General features: G+C 42.6%; 1 protein-coding gene across 3 annotated transcripts in view; it reads right to left on the bottom strand.

Annotated features, from left to right (window-relative positions):
* The window catches only part of LOC142759488 (T-kininogen 1-like), a 45,383-nt gene extending 39,770 nt beyond the window's left edge, over positions 1–5,613 (bottom strand). For 2 of the 3 annotated variants that reach the window (XM_075861693.1, XM_075861691.1), the window contains exons 1-2: positions 5,353–5,613; positions 3,221–3,328 (exon numbers count right to left, since the gene is read on the bottom strand). In XM_075861693.1, the coding sequence (XP_075717808.1) occupies positions 3,221–3,328; positions 5,353–5,538 (294 nt within the window). In that variant the 5' untranslated portion in view covers positions 5,539–5,613. The remainder of the gene's footprint in view (positions 1–3,220; positions 3,329–5,352) is intronic. The other variant, XM_075861692.1, reaches the window with a different exon arrangement.
* Between the last annotated feature and the right edge of the window lie 16,494 nt (positions 5,614–22,107).

The following is a 22,107-nucleotide window of genomic DNA, read 5'->3' on the forward strand; positions in this document are numbered from 1 at the left end:
CCGGTGCCTGCAGGCAGTCGGAGCAGATGATCGGTGCGGGATCCGGATGTCAGACACGCACCGATCATATACTGATCAGGTAGTTGAAAACCCCCTTAAGGGAAAAAAGTATCTATCATTCTAAAGAACTGTACACACATTTTAACAACTAAACAATGGCAGAGACAGGAAGGAAATATAAGAAAAAAGAAGGAAATGCAGAAAGGAAGATTACGGAATCCAGTATTCTGGTTTACTAAATTTTACTTCCAAAAATAGAGGGATATAAAATACCCTATGTAAATCTTAATTAATTATTTTCTCAAAAGTTGAGATAATTAAGTCTATGAAAATTACATTCAAAGTTACAATAGCCAAAGCGTACATAGTAATAGAATAAAAGCCTTGAAGCTGTCATGTTAAACTTTTTTGCCCTGATTGTGGACAACAGAAGGAGCTGGGAACACTTATATAGAGTTGTGTGGGAAAAGATTCAGAAGAACAACCGATTCACATGAACGATTGCAAACTCGAACGTTAAAAAACGACTTGAGTCTATCGTGGGATCTGTGAAAACGGAAGAAAACAGGACATGTTCTATTTCTCAACGGACCCTCTACACGGTCCATTGAAACAATTGCCGTGTGAATGGCCCAATTGAAATACATGAGTCTGTGTGACCGCTGTTGTTTTGACGGCTGTCACTCGGACGTATTCTAAGTTCGTGTGAATAAGACCAAATGTGTAACTTTTTACCTGCTTTATATCAGGCTGGTCGCAGGTAGGGCACCATATTTAACTACTTGCCGACACAGGACGAGAATACTCGTCCTGAGCGGTGGGTGCTTCGCGCATTAGGAAGAGTATTCTCGTCCTGTGTGATAGCTGTGTCCGCACGCGATCAGGAGCATGGCAACAGCTTCTAATACACAGCCGCAGCCCCGCTCCAACGGCGGAGAGTAGAGAAACCTTTTCTCTCTGCCGTTAACGCCTTGAATGCCACGATCAAAGCTGGTCGCGGCATTCAATGTAAATAAGAGGAGGAGGGATTGCCCTTTGATCGCGTCACAGAAAATCCCTGTGACGAGATCAAAACCCATAACTTGTATGGCCAGACAGCCCAGGGTCCATTGAAGGACCCCCGGGCTGTCTGACCATATTTCCTGTTGTTAGGGCATACTTAGGTATGCCCTAACAACTGCCTGTGTACAACCAGTACACAGGCTAATGTACTGACATATAGATATATGCCAGTACATTACAGTTAAAAAAATCAAAATCAAAATGAAAAATCCCTCTATAGGATTAAAAAGAAGTTCAATAATTATTATTTTTTTATGTCAAATGAAAAAAATATTGTAAAAAATTCTACAGAAATACAATTTTTTTTTACAATAATTAAACTTTTTAAAATTTAAGTCCCAAAACATGAAATAATATAGACCTATTTGGTATCGCCAGGACCGTAACAGCCGGTACAACAAATGTATAACATTATTTATGATTATCGGTGTATGGTGTAAAATAATAAAACTGCAGCGGAACTGCTTTTTTTCTGCATTTTTGCCAAAATAAAAACGTATATAAATTAAACGATAAGTATAGGTACCGAAATTTTTTACCTACATAAAGTACAACTTGTCCTGCAAATTACAAAGTCTTATACAACTACGTCGTACAAAAAAATAAAAAAGTTATGAGCGTCAGGATGCAAAAAGGGAAATATAAAAAATTGTTCTGTCCTTAAGGCCAAAATTGGCCGTGTCCTTAATGGGTTAAGGTGACACTTCTACTTTAACATATAAATAATTAGTTGTAGAATGACAAGTCAAACCATTACAACTTTAAGGTGAATATTCACCTTTTATCATCATTTCTTTTTAGGTCCAACATTTTGTGCTGATTAATTTCCTAATATATTTTTATAGTGTTCGGAGCTCTAATTTTCTGATACACACTTCCAAATCCTCTGCATAGACAGTTTTTAAAGATAACATGCAGACTACAAGCAGCTGCCACTAGCTTAGCAGTAAGCTCCTAAGCACCCTCTAGTGGCAGCTCCATGCAGCCAGCAAGAGATTTTTTAAATCTATGAAAACGCAGGGGATTCGGAACAATGTATCATAAAAACAAAGCGCTGACTGCTATAATATTAAGAAATGCTTAGCACAGAATTTTTGAACTATTTAGAAAAACTGCAGTGAAAATATGACAAAAATGCATCAATATATGCATATGCGAATGTACACTAACAGATTCCAATATGAGGTCTGCAGGGCCTAAAAGGGGAGTTCTACATTGGGGAAGTCTAAGTCTGAAGTCCCAAGGAGAATGCAAAGCTTTCTTTCCTGATATGACCCTAGTAATTGTCTTTTTTTAAATGAAGTATAAATAGGACGTCTTATGAGTAATTCAGGGCATCCTTGTTCTGTGCACCATCACCTGCCTGGCTTTCACAGTGATATCTTGTTTGAAAGAATGATGTTAAATTTGACAAACAGCTCAAGGAAATTTTGGGTCACTATTCCTAGGTCTAGGTATTCTAATTCCCCAAACAATATTGTCTGTTCTCCATTCCTTGGAATACTTTCTGGTGTAAGTACAGGGACTGTTGATTCTTATCAGAAGATTCCTTATTTACTAGAAGGTCATCGTAAAGCTGGTATTACACGGTCCAATGTGGGCCGTGTTAACAAGTGCCGATCAATGAGACATCTCGTTGATCGGCGCTCGTTTGCTCCTGTCACATGGAGCTAGTATGGGGACGAGCACTCATTACTATGATCGCTCATCCCCATACATTCTTATAATTTCGGCAGCACATCTCCCTGTTTACAGGGAGATGTGCTGCCAACAACGATAATATTTTCGTTATTTAAAATGATGCAATCATCCTATGAACGAGCGTTTGCTCGTTCATCGGCTGATCGATGCCATGTTTACGTAGGGCAACTATTACCAATGAGCATTCTTTGAACGCTTGTTTGCCCGATAATTGGCCGGTATAAAATGGCCTAGTCGGTGAGGCAATATAGTGGCTTGGCATTATTACTGTGGAGGCCTCCAAGTAAAAGTGCTTGCCCAAATTTCTGACAAAATTTATTCGAAACTTTCATAAGTCAGCTTGGAAGGTTTTTACATGGAATTGCCATAAATAAAACCTAATAAAAACCTATAACATTCTTATGCCAGTGTTTTACTTGTTGCAATGTTATACCCAAATATACTACCAAAATCTTACTGCATAAGTTGGTAAACATTCCTGCCATGATTTGCCACTCTTTACTTCACAGGAACTTTCATGTGTTTCATACTCAACAAAATGATGAATTTGACCATCTCCTTCATTCTGAATGCAAAGGGAAATATAAGAATTGGTATAAAAATAATTATTCACATTAAACTTTTTAGGCTGTCATCTCATCAGCAGCAGAGGCTTTGTTAGGGACCTCCGTCGCAGTTCCACTGAAAAATGACACCCTCACGGAAACCCGACAGAACCCATTAAAGTCTATGGGCTCCATTGGGCGCTGTTAGAGTCCGTGATGCAATGGCTCCGGCACTGCCATTTTTTTCAGAACTGAAGAACAGAAAAACGTATCGCAAATGTGAACAGAGCATAATGTGTGCATATTATTATCATCTTATTTATCATTCTTCTAATAGGAAGGTCTGCTAAAACGTAGGAGGTTTGCTATGGCACCAATAAAGAGTGTGTGAATTCTCATGTTGAACCTATGTGCTTGGAAGCCTACAGAATTCTAAATTGAGCTCTGGATTATAATACATCTACAACTCAGGATCAGTAAGTAATGTACTGTATTTACAAAGTTATTCAACATTTTAAGTAGATCAATTTTATGTGTAAACTGAAGTAGTGTTCAATAGATGGAAATAACACGTAATAATAAAGCAATAATTACCAGAATTTGCAGTAGTACATAGTAGTATAAATAATACTAATAGATTAAGGGTCCTTTTACAACGGCATATTTTTGACGATAAACAAGCCCCGTCAATATAGCATGTTGATCGGCATGGAGTAATCATTGCACTGTATGGGGACGAACTAGATCGTTCATCTCTATAGTGTTTGCATCATTGTCACCAGCACAGACTCTGTTTAAATGGGGAAATGTGCTACCGACATCGATGATTTTTATTGCGGCATAAAAGATGCGATCAACCAACAAACGAACATTTTTCTTGTATGTTGGCTGATCGCTGGGCCATTTTACATGGACCGATGATCGGGAACGGCCTTAACAGTGAGCACTTAGGAAGCTTTACAACGGCACACAGAATTTATTCGGCTCTATACTACGGAGCCGTAGGCACTCAGTATGCCGCTGTAAGGTGCTCCGTGCAGCCCTGTATTTTGGAGACATTCTCATCTAAAAGCATTGCTTCTAAGGGAGGATATATGCATAATGCGGCATCTAATGGCACATGCCACTATTTTTGTGTTCTCTAATTTGTACAGAATCCAACAGAAAAAACTTTCATATGCCTCCATATGAAATCGGAGGCATTTGGAGGTACAGTAGGGCCCCACAGAAGTTGGAGGTTGTAAGGAGATATAATACGGCCATATACATGAAGCCTGCTTGGGAGTGGCACTGTCTTGGAAGAAGGATGAGGAGACTGCGTCCTTTGTTTTAGGCATCGCGGGAAAATCCCATTGGCCCCCGTGCGGTTTTGCGATAGAGCACCTATTTGTTTCTATGGTCTGTACTGTATAACCAATTGCATCCGTTTTTAAACAGAGACATAAGGAGTTTTTTTTTGTTGGATTCCATATAAACTCATGCCATGTTCCATTGGAACGTATTATGGAGCAACACTTCTAGGGGAGAATATCTGAAACGTAAGGTGCTCCATGAAGCAACACATGGCGGCACATGGAGTCCCTGCGGCTCCATACTCTGCTGTATGCTCGAGGCCTTGGAAGTTTTACATATGCTGTAAGAGAGTATGAAAGGCCTACAAAAGATCTTCAAATATGTAACTCTAAAACCAAAGATGTGAATTGATGACTTTGCAAATAGGAGTTCCCTAAGTAGCAAAAATGTCCAAACAGAATTTATCCTGCTTTGGACATATTATAGAAAAATCGAATTCAGTGGAAATATCCCTGCGCTGTAGAAGACAACCAGCAACAAGATGGATGGATACAATAACATAAATCATGGATATCATCTTGATGGCACATCTGGCAGTGACAAACATTTATATACAATGCTTCTTAATGAATGCAAATATTAATAAACTAAGCATGATATTAGAAAAAGTGGTTAGTGCATGTCATGGCCATATTAATGCTAATAATTCAAGTTAAAATAAAAATGTTAAGCCTAGTTTACCTTTACCGACCTTTATTTTGGCGTCTGTGATTCTGTATAAAATATACTGATTCCCAGCTTCTTTTGCATTATTGAAGGACTTCAAAGCCTCATCTACAGCACTGAAAACATTCTGGTCATTACAGTCGGCATCAATGACTGCTGCAGAACCTAGGAGATAATGCCAGCAGAGTAACAGAATGGGCAGGATCCTCATTGCTGCCAGTGATTCCTCAGACCTGGGATTAGTGGCTATTAATCAGACGATTATGGGGATGTGAAGTCCAAGCAATAATGGGGAACGTAAAATAAAACCTTCTAACATTCTGCCTTTCCAAAAAAAGGTCACTGAACTTTGATTACAAACATTTCCCAACTTGCTTCTTTGTAAATAGTTGTAAACCTTTGTACCAACACAGCCTGTCCTTGTTGTCCATGTAATAAACCTACAAGAAACCTCAAAAAAGGGGGGAAAGAAGAGGGGATCCCCAACAAACCTGAGAGACAACCTAGAAAGCACAAAAGCGCAGGGGACATAACACCCCAATGAAATATATGAATGTATCACTGCCTCACTGCCACGTATCGTAAAAAAGATAAATCTTTATTAATGAGCAACAATGTATGGTATCACAGTAATAAATATATAAAATAAAGCAGGTCATACACGGAGAGCAGCATCAGTAAGGTATTGATGTCAACATACCATGGGGTAAACAGAGACAACCCATCTCAAAAAGAACGTCCCATACCTATCACACCAAGTAAACCAGGAACATATGGAGATATGGCAATAGCCAAGAAGAGCCAAAACATACAAAAAATGCTGGGTATGTCTACAAAATTCTAGCTGGTGAAAGAGTCTAGCAAAAGTACGCTACAGCAATGACAGTGCATATGGAAGACAGCCAATGCATGAATCACCGGAAATATCTATGTAAAGACATACCTAGAGACTTGTTGACTCCTTAAAGCGTCTTTCTGCGCCATATCTCTCCACGTTCCCTGCCTCCACCATGTCTCTAGGTATGGGAAGTGAGCACTGGCTTCTCCTAAGGAGGAGAAGCCAGCGCTCACAGTTCCATGGCTGCGGGGGTCAGTAGGTGAGTGAGCCTGACGGCCCGCGGCCATGGGCATGACACAACAACTGAAGACAGCTGCAGTAAAGGCCTGGCAAAGCATCACAAAGGAGGAAACCCAGCGTTTGGTGATGTCCATGGGTTCCAGACTTCAGGCAGTCATTGCCTGCAAAGGATTCTCTACAAAGTGTTAAAAAAAAAACATTTTGTTTATGGTAATGTTAATTTGTCCAATTACTTTTGAGCCCCTGAAATGAGGCGGCTGTGTAGAGAAATGGTGCAATTCCTAAACGTTTCACAGGATATTTTTGTTCAAACCCTTGAATTAAACCTGAAAGTCTACACTTCAATTGCATCTCAGTTGTTTTATTTAAAATCCAATGGGGTGGCATGCAGAGCCCGAATCATGAAGATTGTGTCACTGCCCAAATAATTCTGGACCTAACTGTATATTCCCCATAATATAACAATTAGCATCACAGAGCATCTTTTCTTAGAAGTCTGCATTGTGCCGTTCATAAATAAATTGACAACTAGGTGTTACCATTTGGTGGTGTCTCCCTACATAGTCTGACAATGTCCAATCAGTGCTGACAGTGCCAGAATGTGTAGGGACACGCCCCATTGACAAGGGGATTGGTAATGACCAATTGTCAATTTATGCATTGTTTTGTAGGAATTTTGAGGAATGGCTCAACTCAGAGGAGAATACAAGTATTTACTATAACAGACATGTCCGTAGAGCTGACAGGTCCTCTTTAAAATGATTGTTTCTTATCTTTTTTTTAATGTTCCATCCCCCATCTATATTAATTTCTGTTAAACCCAAATAAAAAGAAAGGAGAAACTAGATGCTTCCTTGTAGACTACACCTCAGCCAACATTTCTTTTTTTTAATTAGTGTGAAGACTATGGCTTTTTCGACACATCTATGAATGGCAAGTAAACATTTAGGCTCCATGCACACGGTCGTAATTTTGATCCGCAATTAAGGAGCGTAATTGTGGATCTAAGTATGGACCCTTTCATTTCTATTGCCCACGGACATCTTCCCATATATTTACAGGAAGGTGTCCGGGCCGTAGAAAGGATCGGCAAAAAATAGGACATATCCTGTTTTTCAATTTTACAGACCTTGCTCCTATACTTTATAATGGGAGCGCGGCCTGCAAATGCGGGTGACTGTCCACGGCCAGCTTAGGTCGTTTGCAAACACAGATTCCAGATTATGTTTCATATTCTACAGATATAGACAGAATTTAAAGCAGTTTGGAAGGGAGAGCTCACTCACTGATTGATTACCATTAAGAACTGAGGGAGGAGCCTCTGGATGACCAGATGAGACATTTTCTCCATTCATACTACTTCTCTAGGGGTGTTCCCCAGCACTGGTCACATGTTCTCTTCTCTAGGGGTATTTCCCAGCACTGGTCACATGTTCTCTTCTCTAGGGGTGTTCCCCAGCACTGGTCACATGTTCTCTTTCTCTAGGGGTGTTCCCCAGCACTGGTCACATGTTCTTTTGTCTAGGGGCGTGTTCCCCAGCACTGGTCACATGTTCTCTTCTCTAGGTGTGTTCCCCAGCACTGGTCACATGTTCTCATCTCTAGGGGCGTGTTCCCCAGCACTGGTCACATGTTCGCTTTCTCTAGGGCTGTTCCCCAGCACTGGTCACATGTTCTCTTTCTCTAGGGGCGTTCCCCAGCACTGGTCACATGTTCTCTTCTCTAGGGGCGTTCCCCAGCACTGGTCACATGTTCTCTTCTCTAGGGGCGTGTTCCCCAGCACTGGTCACATATTCTCTTCTCTGGCTGTGTGGATTTCTCATGCACGCACAACCTTCTCTCTGCTCTCCCCTCAGCTCTTCCCCCTCACTTCTACTGCTTCTGAGGCTGTTTTGCATAACCACGCCCACACAGCATGTCTATGTCTATGTATTTCCCTACTCCCCACTCTCCCTCTGAGCTTCTGCTCACGATCTTCTCCTTACATTATAGCTCTCTGCTAACACAGGGGACATGTTGCACTGTGCATGTCCAGCTATCTGGTTGGGAGGGATCGCTGGCCATGCACTGTAGTACTCAGTGAAGAGGAGAAAGTGGCTGCTGGGTAACTGAAGGGGAACTGTTCTCATCTGCACAGCACACAACTAGTGTTCCCTCTAAGTTGCACGGCCGGGCACCTTCCACAGTCTGCCTGCTCAGTAAAGTTTGAAGCCTGTGCACTGTCACGGGCGGCAGGCGGATGCAGTGGCATCGCTGGCACCGGAGGGAGCACCGGTGCTAGCGACAGCCACATTCACTTGTATGCGTGTCCTCAGGACGCACATACAAATGAATACTATCAGTGGTGTTATACTATCAGTGCCCCCCTCACCACATCAATGAAAAGTTACTTTAGTAACTGGGGCCTTTGTAATAAACTACACGTGCCCCTGTTACTATAGTGACTGACAGTACTTACCCTCCCTCTTTCCGGAGCATTGCGGAGGTTCTGACGTCACAGCGCTGTGCGCAGCGCATGACGTCACGACTCTATGCACTGCTCACAACATCCCGACACTCGATGGAGTCAAGAGCCCCGCTGCGGGTCCGATTCCCTGGACCCCCACCAGAGAGCTCGTACGAATGCTACTTCCTCTTCAGTCCGGTCACTTTATCACAGTGAATCGCCGACACGGATGTGTCAGCAATTCACAGTGTGAGCAAGTGAGGGAAATGAAGGGGAAGCAGCGCTCGTACGAGGTCTGCACCCCCTTCAAAACTGCTGATTGGCGGGGGTACCGGGAGTCCTGAGGATAGGCCATCAATGTTTAGGGACTGGACAACCCCTTTAACATGTGTTAGGCTTAGATAGAGGGCCCCAGCAGACAGTAATCTTATACTGTATAAGATTACTGTCTGCTGGACCCTGTATCTAAGCCTATCTTAGGCTTAGATACAGGGTCCAACAAACAGTATCACACATGCACATGGGCCCTGTATCTAAGACCCTGTTCACATCACCGCTGCCCTTCCGTTGAGGGGTCCTGTCGGGTTAACCCCTCAACAGAAAGGCAAATGAAAACCTTAGCTTCCGTTTGCATCACCATTGATCTCAATGGTGATGAAAGCTTTGCTAATAGTTTCCGTTTGTCACCGTTGTGAACGGGTTCCGTTGTTTTGGCGGAATCAATAGCGCAGTCGACAATGCAAAACAACAGAACCCTACCACAGCGGTGACAAACGGAAACCTTTAGCAACGTTTCCGTCACCATTGAGATCAATAGTGACGGAAACGGAAGCGGAGGTTTCAGTTTGCCTTTCTGTTGAGGGGTTAACACGACGGAACCCCTCAACGGAAGGGAAGCGGTGATGTGAAATGGCCCTTGGAAATGTTTTTTTGTGTGTTTTTGTTATAGGTTCTGTCGTTGGACTACGTCGGAATCGAGGACTACTTAGATGACGGCTTTTTTATTCTCAATAAAATGGTTAATGAGGGTTGTGTGTTTTTTTAAATTTCAATAAATCTATTTTATCTATGTCTGTGTATTTTTTTTAAACTTTATCGCTACCACCTTACTAATGGCCTCTGACTGATTGACAGCGTCCATTACTAAGGCTTAGTGTTAGCTGGTGAAAAGGCCAACACTAACCTCCATTATTACCCTGGTACCCACCGCTACCAGGGGTACTGGGAAGAGCTGGGTACGATCCAATACCCGACCATCTGTAGTGATTGTCAGGTACTGAGGCGGCCACAGGCCGGTATTATTAGGCTGGGAAAGGCCAAAAACATTGGCCCTTCCTGTCCTGGTATTGCTAGGCTGCTGCTGAATTGTATCTGGCTGGCTATGAAAAGTGGGGGGGGACCCCACGTCATTTTTTTTTATAAATAATTGGACAGCACGATGTGGGGTTCCTCCATTTTCATAACCAGCCAGATACAACACAGCAGCAGCAGGCTAGTATTACCAGGGTGGGAAGGGCCACTGATTTTGGGCTTTCCCAGCCTAATAATACCAGCCTGCAGCCGCCCCAGTGCCCCTCTGTCACTACAGATGGTACTGGATCACACCTGGCTATTCCTGGTACCCCTGGTGCCGGTGGGTACGAGGGTAATAATGGGGGTTAGTGTTAGCCTCTTCATGTCTAACATTAAGACCAGTCTTAGTAATGGACGTTGTCAATCAGCCAGCAGTCATTACTAAGGTGGTAGTAATAAAGTTTAAAAAAATACAAAGACATAGATAAAATATTTTATTGAAATAAAAATCCCACACACAACCGTCATTAGCCATTTTATTGAGAATTAAAAAAATTTAGTTATCGAAGTACTCCTCGAATCTGAAGTAGTCCAACAACCGAACTTGTAAAAAAACACAAACACACAAAAATAATTAGTAACACATAAAAAAAGGAAAGTAATTCTTAGGGTATGTGCACACACAAAATACCCCTTGAGAAAGCTGACGGCGAAACGTGCGTCGGGGGCGGTCAGTGTGGAGTGTTCCTGCGTGCTTCCTATCATGCAGTCCATGGGTTTGTGCAATATCCTTTATTTATAAAGCATGGTCTTTGTTTTGGGTGCAACTTGGAGCTTTAGCTGTATACTCTTATATGCATGCACAATTGTGTGCTCTTCTGTTAGGTGCTAAATATATTTATGTGCTTCTGTTGTCCAAATACTTGATCTATATGATTATCTTTTCTATAGATATCTGCATTTGTTACCACATCGCAGGATGTTTATAGTATGGTAGCATATATATTGGATTATTCACGCAGCTCCTCCATACTCTCCTTTTTAACTGTGTGCTATATTGTTTTTATATTTTGATGGCCAATGTGTTATGTATATTTCAATAAAGTTTATTTTATATTGTCATGGTACATGACTTGTGCTATTTGTGTTTCATTTTCTGGATATACTAGTAGTCTTCACAGTCTGGTATAGGTATTGACAAAATAAAAAACGTCTCAAAATACGGAGCTGTTTTCAAGGGAAAACAGCTCCTGATTTTCAGACATTTTTTAACGCCTTCCCGCGATTGGGCGTGACTGTACGTCCAGAATCAAAGTGATTTCCCGCAATAGGACGTACAGTTATGCCCAAGCTTCAAACTGTCACCATGTCAAAAGACACGGTGACAGCGTCCTGATCGCAACTGACATAGACAGTTGCTGAGCAGGACTCACGGCACAGGACCAATCAGAATGGCATCTCCGGCTCTAACAAGCCCATTTCTGTCAGAGAGCTTGTCAGAGTCAGAAGCCAGTGAAAATAATTGTAAAAACCCCAAAACCCAGCGATCTGACCCTTTTCTGCCCCTTTTGTGCCCACTGGCCAGTGATCACCCCCTTTGTTGCCCACTGGTTATCAAATATACAATTTCAGTCACCCACAGTGTCCTTCTGCCATGCTGTGATCTGTGCCCAGCTATCACCTGTCGCAGTACCCGATCGCCATCACCTTGCTGTGTCCCTAGATTCCCACTGCCCGAGTTCCCTGCATTACAATGACAATAGTCACTGCCCACCCCCACAGGACACAAATTTTGATAGGCTCTATAAAATAAGACCATTAATTGCCCACTACTCCCAAAGTTTTTCCCAAGTTTATACCCCCCAACAAAATATTTTGGTGGGTGAGTCATTGGTAAGCTTCAAGGGTAGACTGCACTTCAGGCAGTATCTACCCAATAAAAAAGCCTGGTACAGCATAAAACTGTACAAACTATGTGAAAGTGCCACCGGTTACACCTACTCTTTTACGGTTTATGAGGAGAAAGACTCCCATATAGATCCCCCAGAATGTCCCCCCTTCCTAGGTATTAGTGGAAAGATCGTATGGGATCTTGTTCATCCTTTGCTCGGCAAAGGATATTATTTATATCTGGACAACTTTTACTATAGTGTCCCATTGCTACAAGTTCTCTCGTCCAGATCCACCTTGGCATGTGGAACAATACGCAAAAATCAGAAGGGACTCCCCAAAACTTTGCTGGGTCAGATACTAAAATTGGGAGAGAGCAGAGCTGTCTGCAGCGACGATCTGCTGCTCCTGAAGTATAAGGATAAAAGGGACGTCCTTATACTGACCAGCATTCATGGCAGCAGTTGCAGCCTTGTCCCTGTACGCGGATCCACCACCCAAGTCCCCAAACCATTTTGTGTACAGGAGTAAAACAAATATATGGGTGGCGTTGACCTGTCTGACGAGGTCATAAAACCATACAGCGCCATGTGCAAGACCAAGGTATGGTATAATAAGCTGTCTGTGCATCTTACACAGATGGCTTTATACAACGCCTTTGTCCTATGTAGATATGCCGGCAGTGGAGATACATTCCTGCAATTTGAGGAAAAAGTAATAAAGGCCCTGATATTTGCTGACCAGAGGGCAGTTCCTCTGGTTCTTCGATCAGCAGAACAATTCCCGGCCAGCATTTCCCCACAGAAATCCCCCCCCACTGAAAAAAAACAGAAGCCCGAAAAAAATACTGTGTGTGGGCCAAGCGAGACATTCGTTAGGACACCACATACCATTGTGAGACGTGTCGCACAAATCCCGGCCTGTGCATGAAACAATGTTTCAAAATATATCATACCTCCTTGGATTTTTTATTTATTTATTCATCATTCCCCTTTTCTGTCTCCCATATTGGCCATGACAAATTATTTATTTTTTTACTGACCAGCCCCATTTAAAATTTGGTCATTTAAAATTTGTAAAAAACCACCTAAAACAAAACGAAAAACTCTCACTATACCAAGAACCCGATGGAGTGTCTTTCTCACTTAGGTTGCAAATCTGGGTGAGAGGAATAAATCCAGATGAGATTGGTTGTCTCAGAAAATATTTTTTTTTGCTGAGGCCTTTGATTTATTTTTTGGGCTGGATTTTATAGAATGGTGGGTAGGTTGGTAGTGGGACCTGCCATTCCCTCTCCCTCCATTGCGGGTTTTCCAGGTTGTCCTCCTTAGTTACTAAAATTAATGTACAGGGTGGGCCATTTATATGGATACACCTAAATAAAATGGGAATGGTTGGTGATATTAACTTCCTGTTTGTGGCACATTAGTATATGGGAGGGGGGAAACTTTTCAAGCTGGGTGTTGACCATGGCGGCCATTTTGAAGTCGGACATTTTGTATCCAACTTTCGTTTTTTCAATGGGAAGAGGGTCATGTGACACATCAAACTTATCGAGAATTTCACAAGAAAAACAATGGTGTGCTTGGTTTTAACGTTACTTTATTCTTTCATGAGTTATTTACAAGTTTCTGACCACTTATAAAATGTGTTCAAAGTGCTGCCCATTGTGTTGGATTGTCAATGCAACCCTCTTCTCCCACTCTTCACACACTGATAGCAACACCGCAGAAGAAATGCTAGCACAGGCTTCCAGTATCCATAGTTTCAGTTGCTGCACATCTCGTATCTTCACAGCATAGACAATTGCCTTCAGATGACCCCAAAGATAAAAGTCTAAGGGGGTCAGATCGGGAGGCATTTCTTCTGCGGTGTTGCTATCAGTGTGTGAAGAGTGGGAGAAGAGGGTTGCATTGACAATCCAACACAATGGGCAGCACTTTGAACACATTTTATAAGTGGTCAGAAACTTGTAAATAACTCATGAAAGAATAAAGTAACGTTAAAACCAAGCACACCATTGTTTTTCTTGTGAAATTCTCGATAAGTTTGATGTGTCACATGACCCTCGTCCCATTGAAAAAACGAAAGTTGGATACAAAATGGCCGACTTCAAAATGTCCGCCATGGTCAACACCCAGCTTGAAAAGTTTCCCCCCTCCCATATACTAATGTGCCACAAACAGGAAGTTAATATCACCAACCATTCCCATTTTATTTAGGTGTATCCATATAAATGGCCCACCCTGTTTCTTATTATACCCCTAGATGAATACCTAGAGGGTTGTCACTTCACAAATTGAAAATTCTCACTATACCCCTAGATGAATTCTTTGAAAGGTGTTACATTACAATCTAAATCTTCTCGCTAGATGAATTCTTTGAGGCGTTTAGTTTCCTAAATGGGGTCACCTTTCTGGGTTTCTAATGTTTTCATGACACAGGGCACTTTTTCTCCTTTAACCCCTTGTGAAAATGATGAATCTGGGGCTAAAGCAACATTTTCTTTTTTTTACTGCCCAGTGCAGGGGCGTAGCTAGGGGGGGGCAGGCGGGGCATGTGCCCCGGGCGCAGCTTAGAGGGGGGCGCCAGCGCCACCACCTCCTGCACTATAATTGTACCTGTGTCGCAAGGACACAGGTACAATTAGAAGCAATGAATGACCGGGCACGTTCCGTGCCCGGCCATTCAGCGCCTTTCCACGAATGAAGCGACTGGTACCTTTTGTACCAGTGAAGCTTCCGTCGATGAAAGGCGCTGGCTGACTGACAGGGAAAGTCATCCTGCCCAGCCAATCAGCGCCTTTCATAGACGCCGCGTTCAACCCCCTGGAGACCTGCGCAGAAGAGAGCAGGTCTCCATTCCTGCCAGACGGCGTGGGAGCGGGAATAAGGTGAGTTTGAATATTTTTTTCTTCTTTTTTTTTAAATGTAATAAAAGTGTGTGGCTGTATCTACGGGAGGACTTTATCTACGGGGGGGACTTTATCTACACGGGGGGGCTTTATCTATGGGGGGGGGGTGTCTATCTACAGGGGGACTATATCTACAGGGGGTGGGCTATATACAGGGGGACTATATCTACAGGGGAGCTATATCTACAGGGGGGGCTATATACTGGGGTGGGCTATCTATGGAGCACCATATACAGGGGTGGGCTATAGCTACAGGGGGGGCTATATAGTATATAGCCCCCTGTAGATATAGCCCACCCCTGTATATGGTGCTCCATAGATAGCCCACCCCTGTAGATATAGTCCCCCTGTATATAGCCCACCCCTGTATATAGCCCACCCCTGTGTATAGCCCACCCCTGTATATAGCCCAGCCCTGTAGATATAGCCCACCCCTGTAGATATAGCCCACCCCTGTAGATATAGCCCACCCCTGTAGATATAGTCCACCCCTGTAGATATAGCCCACCCCTGTAGATAGCCCACCCCTGTAGATAGCCCAACCATGTATATAGCCCACCCCTGTATATAGCCCCCTGTATATAGCCCACCCCTGTAGATATAGCCCCCCTGTAGATATAGCCCCCTGTAGATATAGCCCACCCCTGTAGATAGCCCACCCCTGTAGATATAGTCCCCCTGTAGATATAGTCCCCCTGTAGATATAGCCCACCCCTGTATATAGTCCCCCTGTAGATATAGCCCACCCCTGTTTATAGTATCCCACAAATAGCTCCCCCTATAGTGCTCCACAGAAAGCCCACCCCTGTATATAGCCCCTTGTACATATAGTCCACCCCTGTATATAGTGCTCCATAGATAGCCCACCCCTGTATATAGTATATACGGGGGTGGGCTATCTGTGGAGCACTATATACAGGGGTGGACTATCTAGTGGAGCACTATATACAAGGGGGCTATATACAGGGGTGGGCTATCTGTGAAACACTATATACAGGGGTGGACTATATGTGGAGCACTATATACAGGGGTGGGCTATATCTACAGGGGGGCTACATACATGGTTGGGCTGTCAGTGGAGCACTATATACAGGGGTAGGCTATATCTACAGGGGGCTATATACAGGGGTGGGCTATCTGTAGAGCACTATAGGGGGAGTTATTTGTGGGACACTATATACAGGGGTGGGCTATATGGGGGCACTATCTACAGGGTGCACAGTGTGTGTGTGGGACACGGTGTATGGTGCTATTATAATTAGAGGTGCAGTGTATGGCGCTATTATATTTAGGGGCGTAGTGTGTGGTATAATGATAACTTTATATTTATTTATAGGTGTAGAAATGTTGGAAAAGTGAGAAGCTGAAGACATCTGAGCGGCAAACTGCAGAAATGGGCTGTGACCGGGAGAATTCATCATAGAGGTCTGGACCGGATGGAGAAAAAGAACTAGAATCTGAGACGTCACCGGTGAGTCACTTAATGTAAATGTTTATTCTGCCTCTAATCAGTAATGTAGTCACTGTATGATCTGCAGCGAGATGATGGGTGGAATGATTATGATATGATTTCTTTTTTGTGAAACAGCATATCCCAGCATATCCTTACCATTGTTCGGGCCATGCTGGGAGCTGTAGTTTTACGCCGTACACACCTATACGGCAGGGGTTGCACTAAATTGAGCTGTATTTGTGCTGGTGCTGTATATATGTAATGAGCTTTGTTCTGGGGCTGTATATATGTATTGAGCTTGGTTCTGGTGTTGTGTATAGAACCATATTGCTTGTAAAATGTACAAATGTTTTTATGCTCGCGTTACATAAAAATAAATGACACGTCGATTGGTAGAGAAAACAAACACAGCGAGGGGGAAGGAGATGTCGGGAAAGAGGTTGGGGGGGGGGGGGGCAAACTGAATCTTTGCCCCGGGTGCTGGAGAACCTAGCTACGCCTCTGCCCAGTGTATGAAAAACCTGTGGGTCAAAATGCTCACTATACCACTTGAAAAATTCCTTGAGGGGTGTACTTTCCTAAATGGAGTCACTTTTGGGGGGTTTCCACTGCACTGGTACCGTAGGAGCTATACAAATGCGACATGGTGCAGAGAAATCAATCCAGCAAAATCTGCGCTCCAAAAGGTAAATAGCGTGCCTTAACTTCCGGGTCCTGCTGCTTGCCCAAACAGCAGTTTATGACCACATGTTTGGTATTTACGTACTCTGGAGAAGTTGCTTTACAAATGTTGGGGTGCTTTTCCTCATTTACTTGTTGAAAATAATTTTTCATTTTCACTGCCAAATTCTAATGAAATCTATGAAACACCTTGGGGGTCAAAATGCTCACTACACCCCTAGATGAATTCCTCAAGGGGTGTAGTTTCCTAAATGGAGTCAATTGTGGGGGGTTTCCACTGCACTGGTATCTTAGGAGCTTTACAAATGCGACATGGTGCAGAGAAATCAATCCAGCAAAATTTGTGCTCCAAAAGGTAAATAGCGCGCCTTAACTTCCGAGTCCTGACGCTTACCCAAACAGCAGTTTATGATGACATGTTTGATATTTCCGTACTCTGGAGAAGTTGCTTTACAAATGTTGGGGTGCTATTCCTCATTTATTTGTTGAAAATGTTAAAAATTTTGAGGTAAAGCTACATCTTATTGGAAAATAATGTAATTTTTCATTTTCACTGCCCAATTCTAATAAAATCTATGAAACAACTTGGGGGTCAAAATGCTCACTACACCCCTATATGAATTCCTCAAGGGGTGTAATTTCCAAAATGGGGTCTTTCTTGGGGTGTTTCCTTTGTTTTGGCACCACAAGACCTCTTTTAACCTGACATGGTGTCTGAAATATAATCGAAGAAAAGGAAGGCCCTAATGTCCACTAGGCGCCCCTTTGCTTCTGGGGCATTTGTTTCAGTCCAGTAGTGCACTAGGGCCACATGCCGTATATTTCTAAAAACTTCAGAATCTGGGCAATAAATATTCAGTTGTGTTTCTCTGGTAAAAGCTTCAGTATTACAGGAAAAATTGATAAAAATGGAATTTCTGCAATAACAAATTAAATTTGCACATTTTCCTTCCACATTGCTTTAATTCCTGTGAAACGCCTAAAGGGTTAAAAAACTTTCTGAATGCTATTTTGAATACTTTGAGGGGTGCAGTTTTTAAAATGGGATGATTTGTGGGGGTTTCTAATATATAAGGCCCTCAAAGCCACTTCACAACTGAACTGTTCCCTAAAAAAATGGCTTTTGAAATTTTCTTGAAAATTTGAGAAATTGCTGCTAAACTTATAAGCCTTGTAACATCCTAGAAAAATAAAAGGATGTTCAAAAAAACTATGCCAATCTAAAGTAGACATATGGGAAATGTTAACTAGTAATTATTTTGTGTGGTATAACTATCTGTCTTACAAGCAGATACATTTGAATTTAGAAAATGCAAATTTTTTGCAAATTTCCTCTAAATTTTGGTGTTTTTCACAAAAAAAAATAGAATATATCAAACACATTTTTTCACTAACATAAAGTATAATATGTCATGATAAAACAATCTCAGAATCGCTGGAATAGGTAAAAGCATTCCAAAGTTATTACCACATATAGTAACACACGTCAGATTTAAAAAATGAGGCTCTGTCATTTGGTCCAAAAGTGGCTGCGGCGGGAAGGGGTTAATCAAATTCACGTTTTTAACGGCCGTTTTTGGAGCTGTTTTTCTATAGAATCTATGAAAAACGGCTCCAAAAACGGCTGAAGAAGTGACATGCACTTCTTTTTCGCGGCAGTTTTTTTACACGGCCGTTTTGAAACGTTTACGGCCCGAAAAACGGCTGAAAACACTCCGTGTGAACATACCCTGATACTTACCATTCCTAGGTCCAGCGCTGGAGCTGCAATGTCAGCGAGCTGGGCCCAAATATCTATCATGTGTGATACTGTCTGCTGAGCCACTGTATCTAATCCTACAATGTGTGATACGGTCTGCTGGACCCTATATCTAATCCTATCATGTGTGATTTTATCTGCTAAGCCACTGTATCTAATCCTATAATGTGTGATACAGTTTGCTGCGCCCTATATCTAATCCTATCATGTGTGATACAGTCTTCTCTGCCCTATATCTAATCCTATCATGCGTGATACAGTCTGCTGGGCCACTGTATCTAATCCTTTAATTTGCTATACTGTCTGCGGAGCTGCTGTATCTAATCCTATCCATAGCTATAGGGTCGTATTGCTATAGATATGCTGTCTCACACACACACACACACACACACACACACACACACACACACATATATATATATATATATATATATATATATATATATATATATATATATATATATATATATATATATACAGTGAAGGAAACAAGTACTTGATCCCTTGCTGATTTTGTAAGTTTGCCCACTGTCAAAGACCTGAACAGTCTAGAATTTTTAGGCTAGGTTAATATTACCAGTGAGAGATAGATTATATTTAAAAAAAAAACTGAAAATCACATTGTCAAAATTATATATATTTATTTGCATTGTGCACAGAGAAATAAGTATTTGATCCCCTACCAACCATTAAGAGTTCAGCCTCCTCCAGACCAGTTACACGCTCCAAATCAACTTGGTGCCTGCATTAAAGACAGCTGTCTTAAATGGTCACCTGTATAAAAGACTCCTGTCCACATACTCAATTAATCAGTCTGACTCTAACCTCTACAACATGGGCAAGACCAAAGAGCTTTCTAAGGATGCCAGGGACAAGATCATAGACCTGCACAAGGCTGGAATGGGCTACAAAACCATAAGTAAGACGCTGGGTGAGAAGGAGACAACTGTTGGTGCAGTAGTAAGAAAATGGAAGACATACAAAATGACTGTCAATCGACATCGATCTGGGGCTCCATGCAAAATCTCACCTCGTGGGGTATCCTTGATCCTGAGGAAGGTGAGAGCTCAGCCGAAAACTACACGGGGGGAACTTGTTAATGATCTCAAGGCAGCTGGGACCACAGTCACCAAGAAAACCCTTGGTAACACATTACGCCGTAATGGATTAAAATCCTGCAGTGCCCGCAAGGTCCCCCTGCTCAAGAAGGCACATGTACAGGCCCGTCTGAAGTTTGCAAATGAACATCTGGATGATTCTGAGAGTGATTGGGAGCAGGTGCTGTGGTCAGATGAGACTAAAATTGAGCTCTTTGGCATTAACTCAACTCGCCGTGTTTGGAGGAAGAGAAATGCTGCCTATGACCCAAAGAATACCGTCTCCACTGTCAAGCGTGGAAACATTATGTTTTGGGGGTGTTTCTCTGCTAAGGGCACAGGACTACTTCACCGCATCAATGGGAGAATTGATGGAGCCATGTACCGTCAAATCCTGAGTGACAACCTCCTTCCATCCACCAGGACATTAAAAATGGCTCGTGACTGGGTCTTCCAGCACGACAATGACCCGAAACATACAGCCAAGGCAACAAAGGAGTGGCTCAAAAAGAAGCACATTAAGGTCATGGAGTGGCCTAGCCAGTCTCCAGATCTTAATCCCATCGAAAACTTATGGAGGGAGCTGAAGATCCGAGTTGCCAAGCGACAGCCTCGAAATCTTAATGATTTACAGATGATCTGCAAAGAGGAGTGGGCCAAAATTCCATCTAACATGTGTGCAAACCTCATCATCAACTACAAAAAACGTCTGACTGCTGTGCTTGCCAACAAGGGTTTTGCCACCAAGTATTAAGTCTTGTTTGCCAAAGGGATCAAATACTTATTTCTCTGTGCACAATGCAAATAAATATATATAATTTTGACAATGTGATTTTCTTTTTTTTTTTTTATATATAATCTATCTCTCACTGGTAAAATTAACCTAGCCTAAAAATTCTAGACTGTTCATGTCTTTGACAGTGGGCAAACTTACAAAATCAGCAAGGGATCAAATACTTATTTCCTCCACTGTATATATATATATATATATATATATATATATATACACACACACACACACACACACACACACACACACACACACACACACACACACACATATACACACACACACACACACACACACACACACATATTTTGTTGGGGGGGGGACATTTGTATTGGGGCTATTGCCCCTGATGTTTTAAGTCCTTTGTGACGCCCCTGGCTGCTAGTGCTGCATTGTTGGATCACTTACGAGACCCAGCGATGCAGCTGAATGCTGCGGGCCATCGGCCATGAGAAGTTTGTGGGGGGGCGCAAAGAAGAACCTTTGTATCGGGGCCAATGAGCCTTTAGCTATGCCCCTGTATAGGCTGCAGGCTTAACGTGGCCTGCAGCCTGGGAGTCGTGCAGGCCGCTGTGATGACATCACATCACGCCGGTGTGCGCATGCGTCAAACTAGAGAGGCAGTGTAGTGCTCTGTCTGTCGCAGGAACGGGGCAAGGTAAGTATAATTTCTTTTTTCAAGGAGCTGTGGGGGAGGGGGGCTGTGTAGCACTATATACAGGGAACAATTTCTGTGTAGCACTATATATAGGGGGGATTTCTGTTCGGCTCTATATAAAAGGGGGCTGTGTGGCACAATATATACAAGGGGGCTGTGTGGCACTATATATACAAGGGTGCTTTGTGGCACTATATATACAAGGGGGCTGTGTGGCACTATATATACAAGGGGGCTGTTTGTGGCACTATCTATAGGGGTCTGTGTGGCACTATCTACAGGGGGGTCTGTGTGGCACTATCTACAGGGGGGTCTGTGAGGCACTATCTACAGGGGGGTCTGTGAGGCACTATCTACAGGGGGTCTGTGTGGCGCTATCTACAGGGGCTCTGTGTGGCACGATCTACAGGGGGTCTGTGTGGCGCTACCTACTGGGGGTGTGTGTGGCGCTATCTACAGGGGGTCTGTGTGGCACTATCTGCAGGCTGTCTGTGTGGCGCTATCTATAGGGACAGTGGTGTAATTAAGGATTCTTTCATTGATACCTATAATTGGTGTTTATAACTGTCTATTTGACTGGTGTACTTGTAATATTATAGTATTTAAAAAAGTAATTAAAACTAATTTAAAATACGTTTTCTTATTCTCTTATTTAGTTGCTATATTAACGTTTACTGGGGGTATCACTTTTGGTCATCAGATCGTCCACCATTGATGGAGA

Source organism: Rhinoderma darwinii, chromosome 4 (assembly GCF_050947455.1).
Source record: "Rhinoderma darwinii isolate aRhiDar2 chromosome 4, aRhiDar2.hap1, whole genome shotgun sequence".
NCBI classification, from domain to species: domain Eukaryota; kingdom Metazoa; phylum Chordata; class Amphibia; order Anura; family Rhinodermatidae; genus Rhinoderma; species Rhinoderma darwinii.